The sequence below is a fragment of the Brassica napus genome, chromosome C3 (assembly GCF_020379485.1).
Source record: "Brassica napus cultivar Da-Ae chromosome C3, Da-Ae, whole genome shotgun sequence".
Lineage (NCBI taxonomy): Eukaryota > Viridiplantae > Streptophyta > Magnoliopsida > Brassicales > Brassicaceae > Brassica > Brassica napus.
Genome location: NC_063446.1, coordinates 37,250,037 through 37,262,994, shown reverse-complemented (window position 1 = coordinate 37,262,994; position 12,958 = coordinate 37,250,037). Strand labels below are relative to the sequence as shown.

Here is a 12,958-nt window from a genome sequence, read left to right as displayed (position 1 = left end):
TTTCTAAATAATCACTTATCCGTTTCGATCTGATCCATAGCTATTCGGTCTACCGGATATCCAAACTTTTTATATATTTTTAACCGGACATCCGATTCGATCTACAGAACAAAATAAAATAAAAACAAAATAAAAATTTAAAATAGTATAAAATATTAGTATTTTATTATAAAAATAAAAAACTTATTTACTTTTTAAAATTTTATTAACTAGTGTAATAAAAATTATTATAAACTTATATAAAATATAATATTTATATAATTTCTATATGCTATTTTTAATATATGTATATAATTGTTGTGACCACCAATCAACTACATCAATTAATATTGTAATTTTGACAGGATTACGTGATTTTATACGTTTTTGGCGGAAAACGTGATTTTCGGGCGTAAAAATGTGTTTTATGGTTTTGGCGGAAAAACATGATCTTGCGGTTTTGGCGTAAACACTTATTTTGCATTTTTGGCGTGAAAAGATGATCTTACAGTTACACCGGGAAAACATGATTTTATAGTTTTGGTGTGAAAATGTGATCTTATGATTTTTGTGGGAAAACATGATTTTACGGTTTTGACGAGAAAACGTGGTTTGTGGTTTTGCGAGAAAATGTGATTTTGCGAAAAATGTGATATTGTGGTGTTGGCGAGAAAATGTGATTTTGGTAAAAAAGTGTGATTTTGGGTGTAATCGGTGATCAAAGAATGAAAAGAAATTATGCATTCTTAATTTTTTTTTCCATTTATAAAGAATAGTTTTTCCTTTTTATTTGTTCTCATTCTTTTATTCTAGAGGAATATAGAACAAATTCGTTCCTAACTAAAACTGATAAGGAATAATTTTTCTTTTCATTCTTATAATTTTATTCCTTTGCATTTTTTCCCTACTCATTCATAATGTTCTTATAAAGGTCACCCGCTATTTTGGAAGAAAAACGTAGTTTTGCAAATTCAACATGAAATATTTTTTTTTGAACTGAATACAACAAGAAATATGATTTCTCAGTTTTAGTAGCAAAACACGATTTTACAAATTTGGCGGTAAACATGATTGTGTGTTTTTAGCAGAAAAAAGTATGATTTTAATTTTGTTTCTATTTTTTTTAATCAAATTTTTTTTGGATTTATAGGTTTATTAGACGTTCATGTCTACATAATTTATCCTACATATGCTTGGGTTAGAAATATTTCCGTCCATTTAAACTATTTCGATTTTGGACATAATCATATCAAGACTTTTAACTTGGTTAGTCCATAGTCATCATACCCAATTGTCATCCGAATACACGATTAATATTTTCATGTGATCACACTACCCGATAGTCATCCTCATGATATGTTGATATGTCAAGACACTTCAGTATTTCATCGAACATATTCATTTATTCGAATCACCAGAACACGTGTCGATGTTACTATACACGTGTTCGCTTATAACGACACGTGTCCAATATCTGGCCCCACCTTTCCACAAATCCCTTATGTTAACACCAACAGTACGTTACCGGTGAAGAGATATATACCGCAACTCAAGAGTCTTTTCAATTCTATCAAAGGATGTCGAAGTTTACGATTATTCCACTATGTCTCCTTACCTTATTCCTCTGCACCAACTCGTTTTCCGACCAAAACGACGGCGTCCCGAGCTCTCAGTCGCCACTTCTGGTCAGAAGGCATCAACGGACGCAGCTCGTTGCTACAGAGTTTGGAGAGATATCAGCAGTACATATCGGAGAAGAATACACTATCCAGTTCATAACATTGGAGCCAAACGCACTCCTGCTTCCTCTTCTTCTCCATTCCGACATGGTTTTCTTTGTCCACACTGGTACGTTAGAGAACCATCTTGATACGGTTGGATTCTTGGATCGTACCAAATTTCTCTAAACCGGAGCTATAAATATGTGAATATTCGGTTTATTTAACAAAATTAAAATGTATATTCCTATTTAACATACTTTTATTTAATTTAGTTAGATAAAAGAACTTAATTAAACTGAACGTTTATTTTATATTTTTGACTATTGACATCAAAAATTTGAAGTATACATTTTTTTCTTAGCATGGTTAAGGTTTATTTACTTAGGTAATGCTGTAATTGTGATTGTACAGGGAGTGGGGTTTTGAATTGGCTCGACAAGGAGAAAGAGAGGACGCTAGAACTAAAACGAGGAGATGTTTTTAGGCTGCGTTACGGTACAGTTTTCTACCTACATTGCAACTTGGAGAGAGATGAAGTTCCAGATAAGCTTAGAGTTTACGCAATCTTCGATGTCGGGAAGTGTTTATCTGATCAATGTCTAGGAGCGTACTCGAGTATTAGAGACTTGTTATGGGGATTTGATGAGAAAACTCTCCGGTCAGCTTTTGCGGTATGTGGCTTGGGTTTCTACTCGCGAAATGAGTTTCTACGTTTAGTGTTGTTTACGTTGTGTGTGGTTTCTTACAATGAAAGGTTCCTAAGGACGTTTTTGGAAGGCTAAGAGATGCTGTGAAGCCTCCGTTGATCACACATGCTATGCCAAAAAACAGAACACAAGGGTCAGAGGAGGAGACGTGGGGATCACGGCTAGCCAAACTCTTTGTCAGAGTTGAAGACGTGACTGATCATTTGGAGATGAAACCGGTTGTTAATAAGAAGAAGAAGAAGAAGTCCAGTGCTTACAATGTTTTTGAATCTGATCCAGACTTTGAGAATGACAATGGCCAGAGCATAGTAGTTGACGAGAAGGATATGGATGCTTTAAAGGGTTCAAGTTTTGGAGTTTATATGGTTAATTTAACGAAGGTTAGGTCACTAAAACTAAGTAATACCACAATGCCCTTGGTTCTTGATTTCTTGTCTTGTTTAGATGTGACTCAAAACTTTTGTATCTAATCTCTAGGGGTCGATGATGGGGCCTCACTGGAACCCTAATGCTTGTGAGATATCGATTGTGTTACAAGGAGAAGGGATGATTCGGGTTGTTAACCACCCCTCGTATCAAAGCAAGAACGAGAGTGAGAGGTTCATGGTTGAGGATGGGGATGTTTTTGTTGTGCCGCAGTTTTATCCTATGGCTCAGTTGTCTTTCGTAAACAGTTCTTTCATGTTTATGGGATTTAGCACTTCGGCTAAGACGAACCACCCTCAGTTCCTAGTAGGGCAGAACTCGGTTCTGAAGATATTCAACCGGGACGTACTTGCCACGTCTTTCAACATGAGATATGAGACTGTTGAGAGGTTGTTGGGAGCTCAGAAACATGGTTTGATGTTGGAGTGTGTGTCTTGTGCGGAAGTGGAGCTTTCTAGGCTTATGAGAGAGATTGAAGAGAGGAGAAGACGTGAGGAGGAAGAAATTGAGCGGAGAAAGAGAAAGAGAGAGGAAGCCAGGAGACAAGAAGAGGAGAGGAGGAGACGTGAGGAAGAAGAAGCTGAGCGAAAGAGGAAAGCAGAGGAGGAGGCAAGAAAGAGAGAAGAAGAAAGGGAGAGAGAGGAAGAGGCTGCTAAGAGGCGTGAGGAGGAAAGGAGGAGGCGTGAGGAAGAAGAAGCTGAGAGAAAAAGAAAAGAAGAAGAGGAGGCGAGAAAGAGAGAAGAAGAAAGAAAGAGGGAGGAGGAGGCTGCTAAGAAACGAGAAGAAGAGAGGAGGAAACGTGAGAAAGAAGAAGAAGAGGCAAGAAAGAGAGAAGAAGCAAGGGAGAGAGAGGAGGAGGAAGCCAAGAAACGGGATATCGAAGAAAGGAGGAAGCGTGAGGAAGAAGAAGCTGAGCGTAAAAGAAAAGCAGAAGAGGAAGCAAGACAGAGAGAAGAAGCAAGGGAGAGAGAGGAAGAGGAAGAAAAGGAAGCGGCTAGGAAGAGAGAAGAAGAAAGGGAAAAGGAAGAAGAGATGGCTAAGAGACGAGAGGAAGAGAGGCAGAGGAAGGAGAGAGAAGAGGTGGAGAGGAAGAAACGTGAAGAGGAAGCTATGAGAAGAGAAGAGGAGAGAAAGAGAGAAGAAGAAGCTGCTAAAAGAGCAGAGGAGGAACGAAGAAAGCGAGAAGAAGAACATAAGAAGAGGCCACCGCCACAAGGCCCACAACCACCTATCCACCACTGATGTGTGATACAAGTAAAGGCCGAAATTCTAGTTTTCATACCCTTCTTAACTGTTTTTTTTTTTGTATGCTTCAGATTTTTGTAAATCGAGGCTGAGAAATAATATAAAATAATGGTTTGTCTGATCCAATCTTGTAATACTCAAAATTATTATCGCAAACTATATTTCATTATATTATGTATACATACGGGTCCCAAAATAAGAAGCCATCATTCTCGGATGTGTCTTCTTCAATCGACTCACTTCCCTCAACTCAACTTGGTGGGGTAGGTAGTGTTTTTCCTAACCTAGTAATCAGCGAAACAAGAACATTACCTTTATTTATTCCTCTAGTAATCAGCCAGAACAAGAACAAACAGAACCAAAAACAAAAGATAACAGCCCTAGTCTTTTTTTTTATAGAAAACCAGCAAAATCTATCTATATACCATCAGTAAGCCCCAAAGCTCACCAAAAGGCTCATTAAGTAAATATCCTATCTTCAGGGCAGTTGCTTGAATGCACAGAGGAAATAGTTTTGGTGAACTTGTGGTGCTACTAGAGTTAGTTAAGATGTTAACTTATAGATTCAAGAGCATTTCTTATGAATCTTTCTCTTTATTAGTGGAACAAGAACAACAAGCACTGTTCTTTTAAGGATCGCAGCGTTATAGGTTACTTTTTCCCAAAGTATGCAGAGAGCAAGTCAACAACACTGGAAATTTAAAATTTAAAGGCAGTGACCGTAAAAACAATCGTAACAACTAATTCAGTTGACGCTGTTTTTTCAGCGATCGGGTCAACACCGGGAACACCCATAAAAGTAGTCGCTGCGTTAATACTGTATTTTCCATTGGTTATATTTTTGCGACTCCTTGCCGAACAGGGCTAACAACACATTACTTTGTGAATGCAGAGTGGCTTTTGGCTCCCACAAATCCAAGCGCACAGAAAAGCAGATCCTATTCATATGCGGCCCCGCCAACGCATCCTAATGTTCTCAAGAGTATACCGCGTCCGTTTGCCAATGGCGGTATGCAACCAGTTCCGATCCCAGTCCCACGTCCAACACCACCACTACCACCTCCACAAGTCTACCAATCTTAGCCACCATCTTGGCAACCTCAGCCCCATCAACAACAACACGGCTTAGCGGTTCCACCGCCCATGCAATTCCGTCCTGAATGCCGCCGCCACCACCTCCCAGTTTCTTCTTCACCAACAAAGCTTCGGTGGTCCAAGGCCACCCACTCAAGCCATGGGAATTCACCAACATGGATGGGCGCCGCAACACATGCAGCAAGGTGGACCACCACTGCCACAACAACCTATGCACCATCACCATCACATGTCTTTGCCACCACCACCACAGCAAAGCCGAGTGTTGGACCATTTGTAAACCCTTTATTTCATGACAAGTAATCACAAGAATTTTTCTCACTTCGCTTTTACATTAATCTAATAAACCTTTCCTTATCCAAAACAAAAGCAAGAAGAGAGAGAGAGAGAGAGAACAACATGAGAAAGAGGCCGCTTATGTGTTCATTTTTGTTGCAGTCTGGTCTTTAGTGTTCATTTTTGTTGCAGTCTCTGATGCCGTGTGCTTTGATTTTTACCAAATTTATCTAGTAAATCTCAATTATTTACTTCTCTGTTCTGACCTTCGAGGTTGCTTTTTACTATAAAGAAAAAAAAAAGGACAAGATTGATTGAACAGAGGCCGCTTGCTGTTCAAGTTATGGACCCATTATCTCTACTCCTTTTCTTTCCCAAACTCCAGTGGCCTCTCTGCCTGTGACCATTGATTGATTCAGCTTCAGAGTGGCAAACCCTAGAAACAGTGAAGATAAAGAGAGAGAGAGAGACACACACACACACATCTGTATTGTGTCTGAGAAGGCCAATATTCAGTTTTAATTAAACTTTGGTCTCTTTTGATTTCAATCATTTGTCACTTCGTTTGCTGAGTCAAAATGGTCCACATCGACAGTCCACGAGTCATCTACTTGTTGAACGTGTGAAAGAAAAAGTGAACATCTGTTCTTTTTCTCAAGTGTTGTTGTATGCTGAAAATGTGAAACCTACAGTTCTCTGGTTGCTTGAACTCTTCTTTTATAAACAGAATCAACATTTGTAGTTTTATTTTATATATACTGTGGGCGAATATGGATATCTGTGCAGCAAAGCATTTAGAATCTAAATCATACAAGATAGATTATTTAATTTGGAATAGGCACAAAGCATGAAGATTACAGTTTTAATCATTGCACCACCACACAGGTTACCACTTACATTGACCATTTAATTATTAAAAAAACAGAAAGATAAAGTTAGTGATAAACAGAGAATTTTAAACATTATTGCTTGTTCTTTAACACTCATCATAATCGGAGAGGTGAACACTGGACCTTCTGCTGCCGTCATTACCACCGGAGAACAAAGCAATCCAAACCTCAGAAAACGCTCTAACAATAGCGCGGTGGTGGCGTTTCGCGTTTAGCGTTAGGAAGCAGCTGAGAAGCTGTTCAAGCTCAGCCATTTCAGACATGTTCTTCTCTACTATCATCTCCATCATTGACCCCTTGAAATCTTCGTACGGATCCTCTGATCTCTTCACCACCGCCACTCCTTCCATCGCAACCGCTGACGTCGCCGTGCACGGGATTAATCTCTGCATGAACGACGACAATCTTGCCGGAGACAGTGGCGGAGAAGAAGACGACTCGCTTTTCTCCTCAGCAATCAAAGACGACTCGCTTTTTCTCGTGGGAGGGTTTCTCCGTAGTCTAGTGACACGTGGCAAACCGGAAGAGGAACTTTCCGGCGAGAGGTTTGTAGAAGATGGCAAGAGACTCTCTCTCTCCGTCTCCTCTTCGGCGGAGGAAGTGCTCCCTCGCCGCCGTGCGTATCTTTCTTTCTTCACTGAACGCCGACGGTCATCTCCGTCGTAGATTTTCCGACGAGGCGTTTCGTATTCTCCCTCATCTTCTTGAGCAATCACGCGCCATTTTCCTTCGCTTTCCCACTGAAACGTCGGCGTCTGCGGCGGAGATACCGACGTTGAGTTCCTCCGGGAAATATCCAGTGGCGTGGAAGAGCGTCGCCGACTTGAGCCGCAGCCGAAAGTGGTTAACACGTGTTGTCTAAAAGAAGAACGACAACGCTTTGGCACGGTGGTTGATGGATCAGCTGATGGAGGAGGTCGACGGGGGAGTGAAGGGACAGGATTGAAAGGGAGGTCGGAGGAATCTTTTGAACGGCACGATTTGAAGGAGAGGATTCTTGATATCTTTAATTTGAAACGTTTCATTTTTTTTTCTCGTTCTCTCTTCCGCTTTCTTGTCTAGTCTGTATTGTGGAGAAGTAAAGAAGTATGGAGAATTAAATGAGAACTTTTGTGTTGTGTCTCTTATACAAAAGTCTCCTTTATAAATGTACGCAAACGCATTATGTACATAACTATTTTATATGCATTTGCATAAGTCAAACAGCACACTAGAATTTCTTACTTATCTTAGCTCGTTTTGTTGAATATGTGGATTATTGACATCTGCAAAAGGTTCTTTATCGGAATCATTTTTATCTTATGCTAGTACAAATTATATTATAAATTATAAGAAATTGTACAGAGCAACCAATAATTTTACTTGGTTTATGAGCATTCACATAAAAATGCATTATTTTGAATCGTTTTCACTTACAATATCTTGAACCTCATGTAATCGTTTTCTTAATTACTATGCATAGTTGTAACTTGTAATAAAAAAATTCTCCATAACTTAGAGACCCAAACATTAAAAAACTATTATTCAAGTTACTAAATTAAAAAGGGTTTGCACAAATAATCCCCTGTATATTAATTAAGGAACATTAAAAAAGATATAACATCAATTTTGTAATAACTAAAAAAGACTCTTTGCTTATGTGTCAATCAATTAGGTAGTTAATTAATCCTACATGTCAGCCTCACATTGAAATTGAAAAATATGTTGGTCCAATTCGATTTTTATATCTCACTAGAAACATTTAATACCAACTATATGATATCATATGATATTAACTAAAGCAAGGTTACTATTTATTATATATTATTTCCTTAAATAATATTTACGGAATTACCTAATGTGATTATGATATATATAGTAATTAATGATTTTAAATAATGAAGATTTGCAAATAATATGTATGCTTTCTATCATTTTTGTTTAATTCTTTACTATTAAAATAAATTACACAATTATATTAATCATATATTAAAAATTTAGATTTTTTTGTATATGTTGTATTTTGAATTTTTCAAAACGAGTATAAATTACTAAAACTGTTAAAAGTCTCACATAAACTTTTGTGATCAATGTTTAAAATTTTTTTCTATAATAAGATACAATGATAATAAAATCATATAAATAAATAATTTTATTTTAATAGGCGTTTATGTCAATATATATATATATATACTTCATATTGTTTTAATTTAATTATATATCATATACGATAGATAAGATTGATTGTTTTGATTTATTTATTCTAAAATGGTTGCGAATACACAAGAGCGGTTATTTGATTTATATGTGCAAGCCAATTTATTACTTAATAGTAACTGATTTCTTAGTTATTTAATATATAATTATTATTTTATTATTTCATATTATGCAAAAAATATAAAATAAGTATTTATTCTACACAAAGCGCAGATCTTAACCTAAGTATGTATATCTTTAATAATTTTGAATCTTAAACATTTTCTAAATCTCAGGCCAAAATAAAAGAAATAAATGAGAATAAACTCAAAAATCAATATTTATATCGAGCAATAACCAAAATGCTATGGTACATGGAAACGGAAGCGGATACGTGGAAGCGGAAGCGTATGGAAGCGCGGAAGCGAGATTTAAAAAAGATTAGGAAACGGGTACGTGTTGGAAGTGTATCCATATATATATATATACATATATAAGATTTTTAAAAATCTAGAACTAAAATTATATGATTTAAATTTAAAATAAAACATTTACTCATTTATAATAATTTCGAAATGATTTCATATTAAAACTGTAAAAATACACATAAATTAAAGATCATTGTGTTTATATAAAATCATAAGCTTCCAACATGTTTTTAAAAAGAATATTTTAGAAGCGTTGGAAGCGAGATTCCGTAAGCTTCCACAAGATTCCGATTCCGGTTACGAAGCGGGAAGCGGACGTCCGATGAAGCTTCCGTGCAACGTAGCCAAAATGACACAAAAAGTAGAAAAATATCGAAGATAGATAGGATTGGCACGTGAATGTAAACTTCTCATAATCATAATTAACTTTTAAATTGCTAAATCATATATAAAACCGAGCTGACATAGTTTCATTGTAACCAAATAGTAGACATGAGATTCTTCGACCTAAACGTTAGATTTTTATGCGATAAATAATTTTTTGACCTAAAATATTTTTAAAAATGGGATCAGTTCATTAGTAAATAAATTATGTAATTAACAAAAAATTTAAAAAAAATTGTTTAAGGGCCAAATATATTAATTCGATCAATAATATAAATTTTTTTCCATACGATATTTCTTAAATAATTTTCATATAAATTTACCCTGCACAAGGCGCAAGTCTTATCCTAATTATATTTATTTCTCAATGTTGTTTATAAGAGGCGATTGAGCTTTTATATATGTAGTCAAAATGAAAACAAATATAGATTGATTCAAAGATAATTTAGTCTAACCAATGCATATATAGTTAAGTCCTTGAAATCATCGTAATTTTAATTGACTTTGCACTTTACTCGTGTGTTTTTTTCATCAAAAAATTGTTCTATAATTTAAAAAATAATCTGAAAAGTAAAACGAAATAGAATAACCAACATAATTTTTTTTTATAAAATGGTTTTACAGTTGTGACTAATGGATGAATAATATCATTTTGAGTCCAAGGTACGTAAGAAATCTAAAAAAAAATTGAAATCTCCATTGCAGCTACTATTTTCTTCAGCTCTCTGAAAATCTTGGTCATGCGTAAAATTCTTTAATTATAGATATCAAATCCTTATAGTCTATTCCAAAGTTTAGCAGGTTGAATAAAATAGCATACTTTTCATTGCTCAGCCAAATGATTCTATTTCCTAACGTAGACAGGACACTCGTCATTTTTTATTTTATTTTTTTTGTATCAATAAGTTGAATTTGTGCAGGCTTGTGTAGACCATATGATCAACCATATCATAACTTAAATGGATGATTATTAGTCAAATACATACATCATTTGAAAAGTTACCGCGCGAGAATATAATTTATTCTAACAGTAAAATTATACATAATATAATTGTTTTTAATAAGGATAAAGTTATGTCTAGTTAGACAAAAGCTTGTTCCTCGTTGAATAAGCTTCCCCTCGAAACGAACACAAGAGGATCCAAGAAGACAATATCATCTACCCATGCCCCAAAAGTCATCTTTCTCCAATTCTTTTCCATATTTACTTATTTCAACTTTAAACATTTTTTTTCTTTGTTTAGAAATGGAACATAACAAAGTGATTACTTTCTTACAAAGTCTTTAACTACAAAGTAGATGCTCCTTAATAAAAAAAGAGACAATGTCTTCTTCTTCTTTCTTTTTTTTGTCATAAAGAGACAATGTCATTTCAATCAATTCCTCTACAGATGATAACTCAGAGTTTTAACCATAAATCACTAAAGAAGTCCGTAACAATCAGATGCACGCTTCACTTCTCAATTTCAAATCAAACTATATGACACGAAAATTATTATTTTGAAAGCAAATTAAATAAAAATAGTATATCAAACGTTATAAACATAGAACACAAATGATAGGCATAAAAAAAAATCACAGGAAATCAGATCATAAATATGAATAATTTATTCGATGTCAAAAAAAAAATATATATATATATATATAAATAATTTATTAGGGAATCAGTTAAGTATTGCTCTATAACTCAGACACAAACATATAATCTTTGTACTCATGTGGTTCCAATCACTATGTCTAACGATTTAGAAAATTAATTTTCACTCAACCTAAGATATCATACGCATTAAATTTGAATTTCGATAGGTTTACAAAAATTAATGACATCAATTCTCGTTGGCTAAAAACACTTTGTTCCACAAAGATTATTTTCAAGCAATCAAATTAGACAATTCCCAAATATTTCAAAAACTTTCAAAACACACTTTCTCCATGAGATTCATATTTTCATTATATTTTCATTACTTATATCTTACTTCTTCGTTGACAAATCTTATAAAGTGATAAGAACCTAGATATATCAACAAACCAATTTCTCCTTTTTTGTTAAAATGGAATATTAATGTGAAGATGATATTTCTCATCGTAAATATTCTGTTAAATAATCCATTATTTTATATAATTATTACTTATTCAATATTTTGTAAAATAATAACCAAATGCGATTATTTTACCTTTAAAATAAACTAACAACTAAATGTATGAAACAAAAAAAAGTGTATGAAACAAAAAAAAAGGTGTATGAAACAAAGAAAGAGAGAAGAGAATAATATTATATTATTCCATAAATAGTGAACAATATATAGAAAATAATGTTTAGAATAAGTACATTTTGTAAAATAAATAATTTAACAATATTCTTAAATATAGTTCTTATAACACATATTTATATAAAAATTCATTGGGATATCCACTGTTCTAAAATAAATTATAAATAAGTTGTATGTTTTTTATTAAAATTTTATTATGAAAATGCAATAGGAAAAAATATATATTTTTTTGAAACTAGTATAGGAAAAAATATTTTTAATAGTTAAGAACTCATATTTATAAATACATCGCTTAATTAAGATTATGAGATAACACAATTCAGTGTAATGGAGTATAATATCTTAAGAAATAGCAATTGGAAACTCATAAGAAATCCATCAATCTTGATCTGTAGAACATGTACATCACCATTTTCTGCAATTCAAGACCTTTATGATGATTCATTTTGATAATTTAATTTTCATCTCTAGATTTCTGATGTATACGGAAAATATACCGAAAGAATAAAATACATTTTCACTATTGATAGCTTTTTAAATGTTCAAAAAAAAAAAAAAAACTATTGATAGCTTTGGGTTATCTGTCATTTGCATGTTTTTTGGCTTCATACCAATTTTTTTTTCTTGTCACACCCAGTCCAGTCCGACTAGAATCTATTTGAAAAAGGCTGATAATGACAACTTTGAGGCTTGAACTCAGTGTTGGAATTAAGGTTTAGAATAGTAACGTGCAGAATAACAATGGTGTGGTGCTAATAATACAAACATATATAATTTTGTTATTACTAAATGCAGTGCGATGCAGTCTTAGGCGTTCTCGTTCGGAGCTTAAAAGCACTGCTTATACCACTAAACTACAAAATTTCCTAAATACGTCCGCAAAATATAGTTTTTATTGAGGGCTGCAAAAAAAAAATTTATTGAGGAATTAAGAACACTGCTTATACCACTAGACTACAAGTCCATGTTTCAGCATTGCTACATTTGTTTTGGTACTCAACGTCAAAACGTTGTTAACTTTTTAAAAATATCTAAAATATCTTGTGCTATTGGCTTTCAACCTGACTACGTTTTCATACCCGATCATCTCTCTCAATTATAAAGGAAGATCATTAACTTGGTCAAATATAGTTTGACCAGGGTATTTCCATGCTTAGCGCGGGATAATATATTTGGTTAAACATAAGTTGTGTTTATATATACTTATTGGTTTAGTTATTTTATAAATTTGTTGTTTATTTTTTTAAAACTTCTATTGTATATACTATTTATTATTAAGTATAATTTTTGTATTTCCGTTTCCTCACCAAATTCTTCATCTTCTAACAATTCTTCTTCCTCATTAATTTTTCCACTTATTTC

General features: G+C 34.0%; 2 protein-coding genes across 2 annotated transcripts; one reads left to right on the top strand and one right to left on the bottom strand.

Annotated features, from left to right (window-relative positions):
* Positions 1 to 1,524: 1,524 nt before the first annotated feature.
* LOC106385437 (vicilin-like seed storage protein At2g18540) lies at positions 1,525 to 4,199 on the top strand. Its single transcript, XM_013825355.2, has 4 exons — positions 1,525 to 1,827; positions 2,112 to 2,371; positions 2,455 to 2,787; positions 2,885 to 4,199. Exons 1-4 carry the CDS (start codon positions 1,557 to 1,559, stop codon positions 4,073 to 4,075), a joined length of 2,055 nt encoding a protein of 684 aa, XP_013680809.1. The 5' UTR covers positions 1,525 to 1,556; the 3' UTR covers positions 4,076 to 4,199.
* Positions 4,200 to 6,292: 2,093 nt separating this feature from the next.
* LOC106385491 (transcription repressor OFP7-like) lies at positions 6,293 to 7,649 on the bottom strand. Its single transcript, XM_048751697.1, has one exon. The coding sequence runs from the start codon at positions 7,362 to 7,364 to the stop codon at positions 6,426 to 6,428; it is 939 nt and encodes a 312-aa protein (XP_048607654.1). The 5' UTR covers positions 7,365 to 7,649; the 3' UTR covers positions 6,293 to 6,425.
* Positions 7,650 to 12,958: the final 5,309 nt, after the last annotated feature.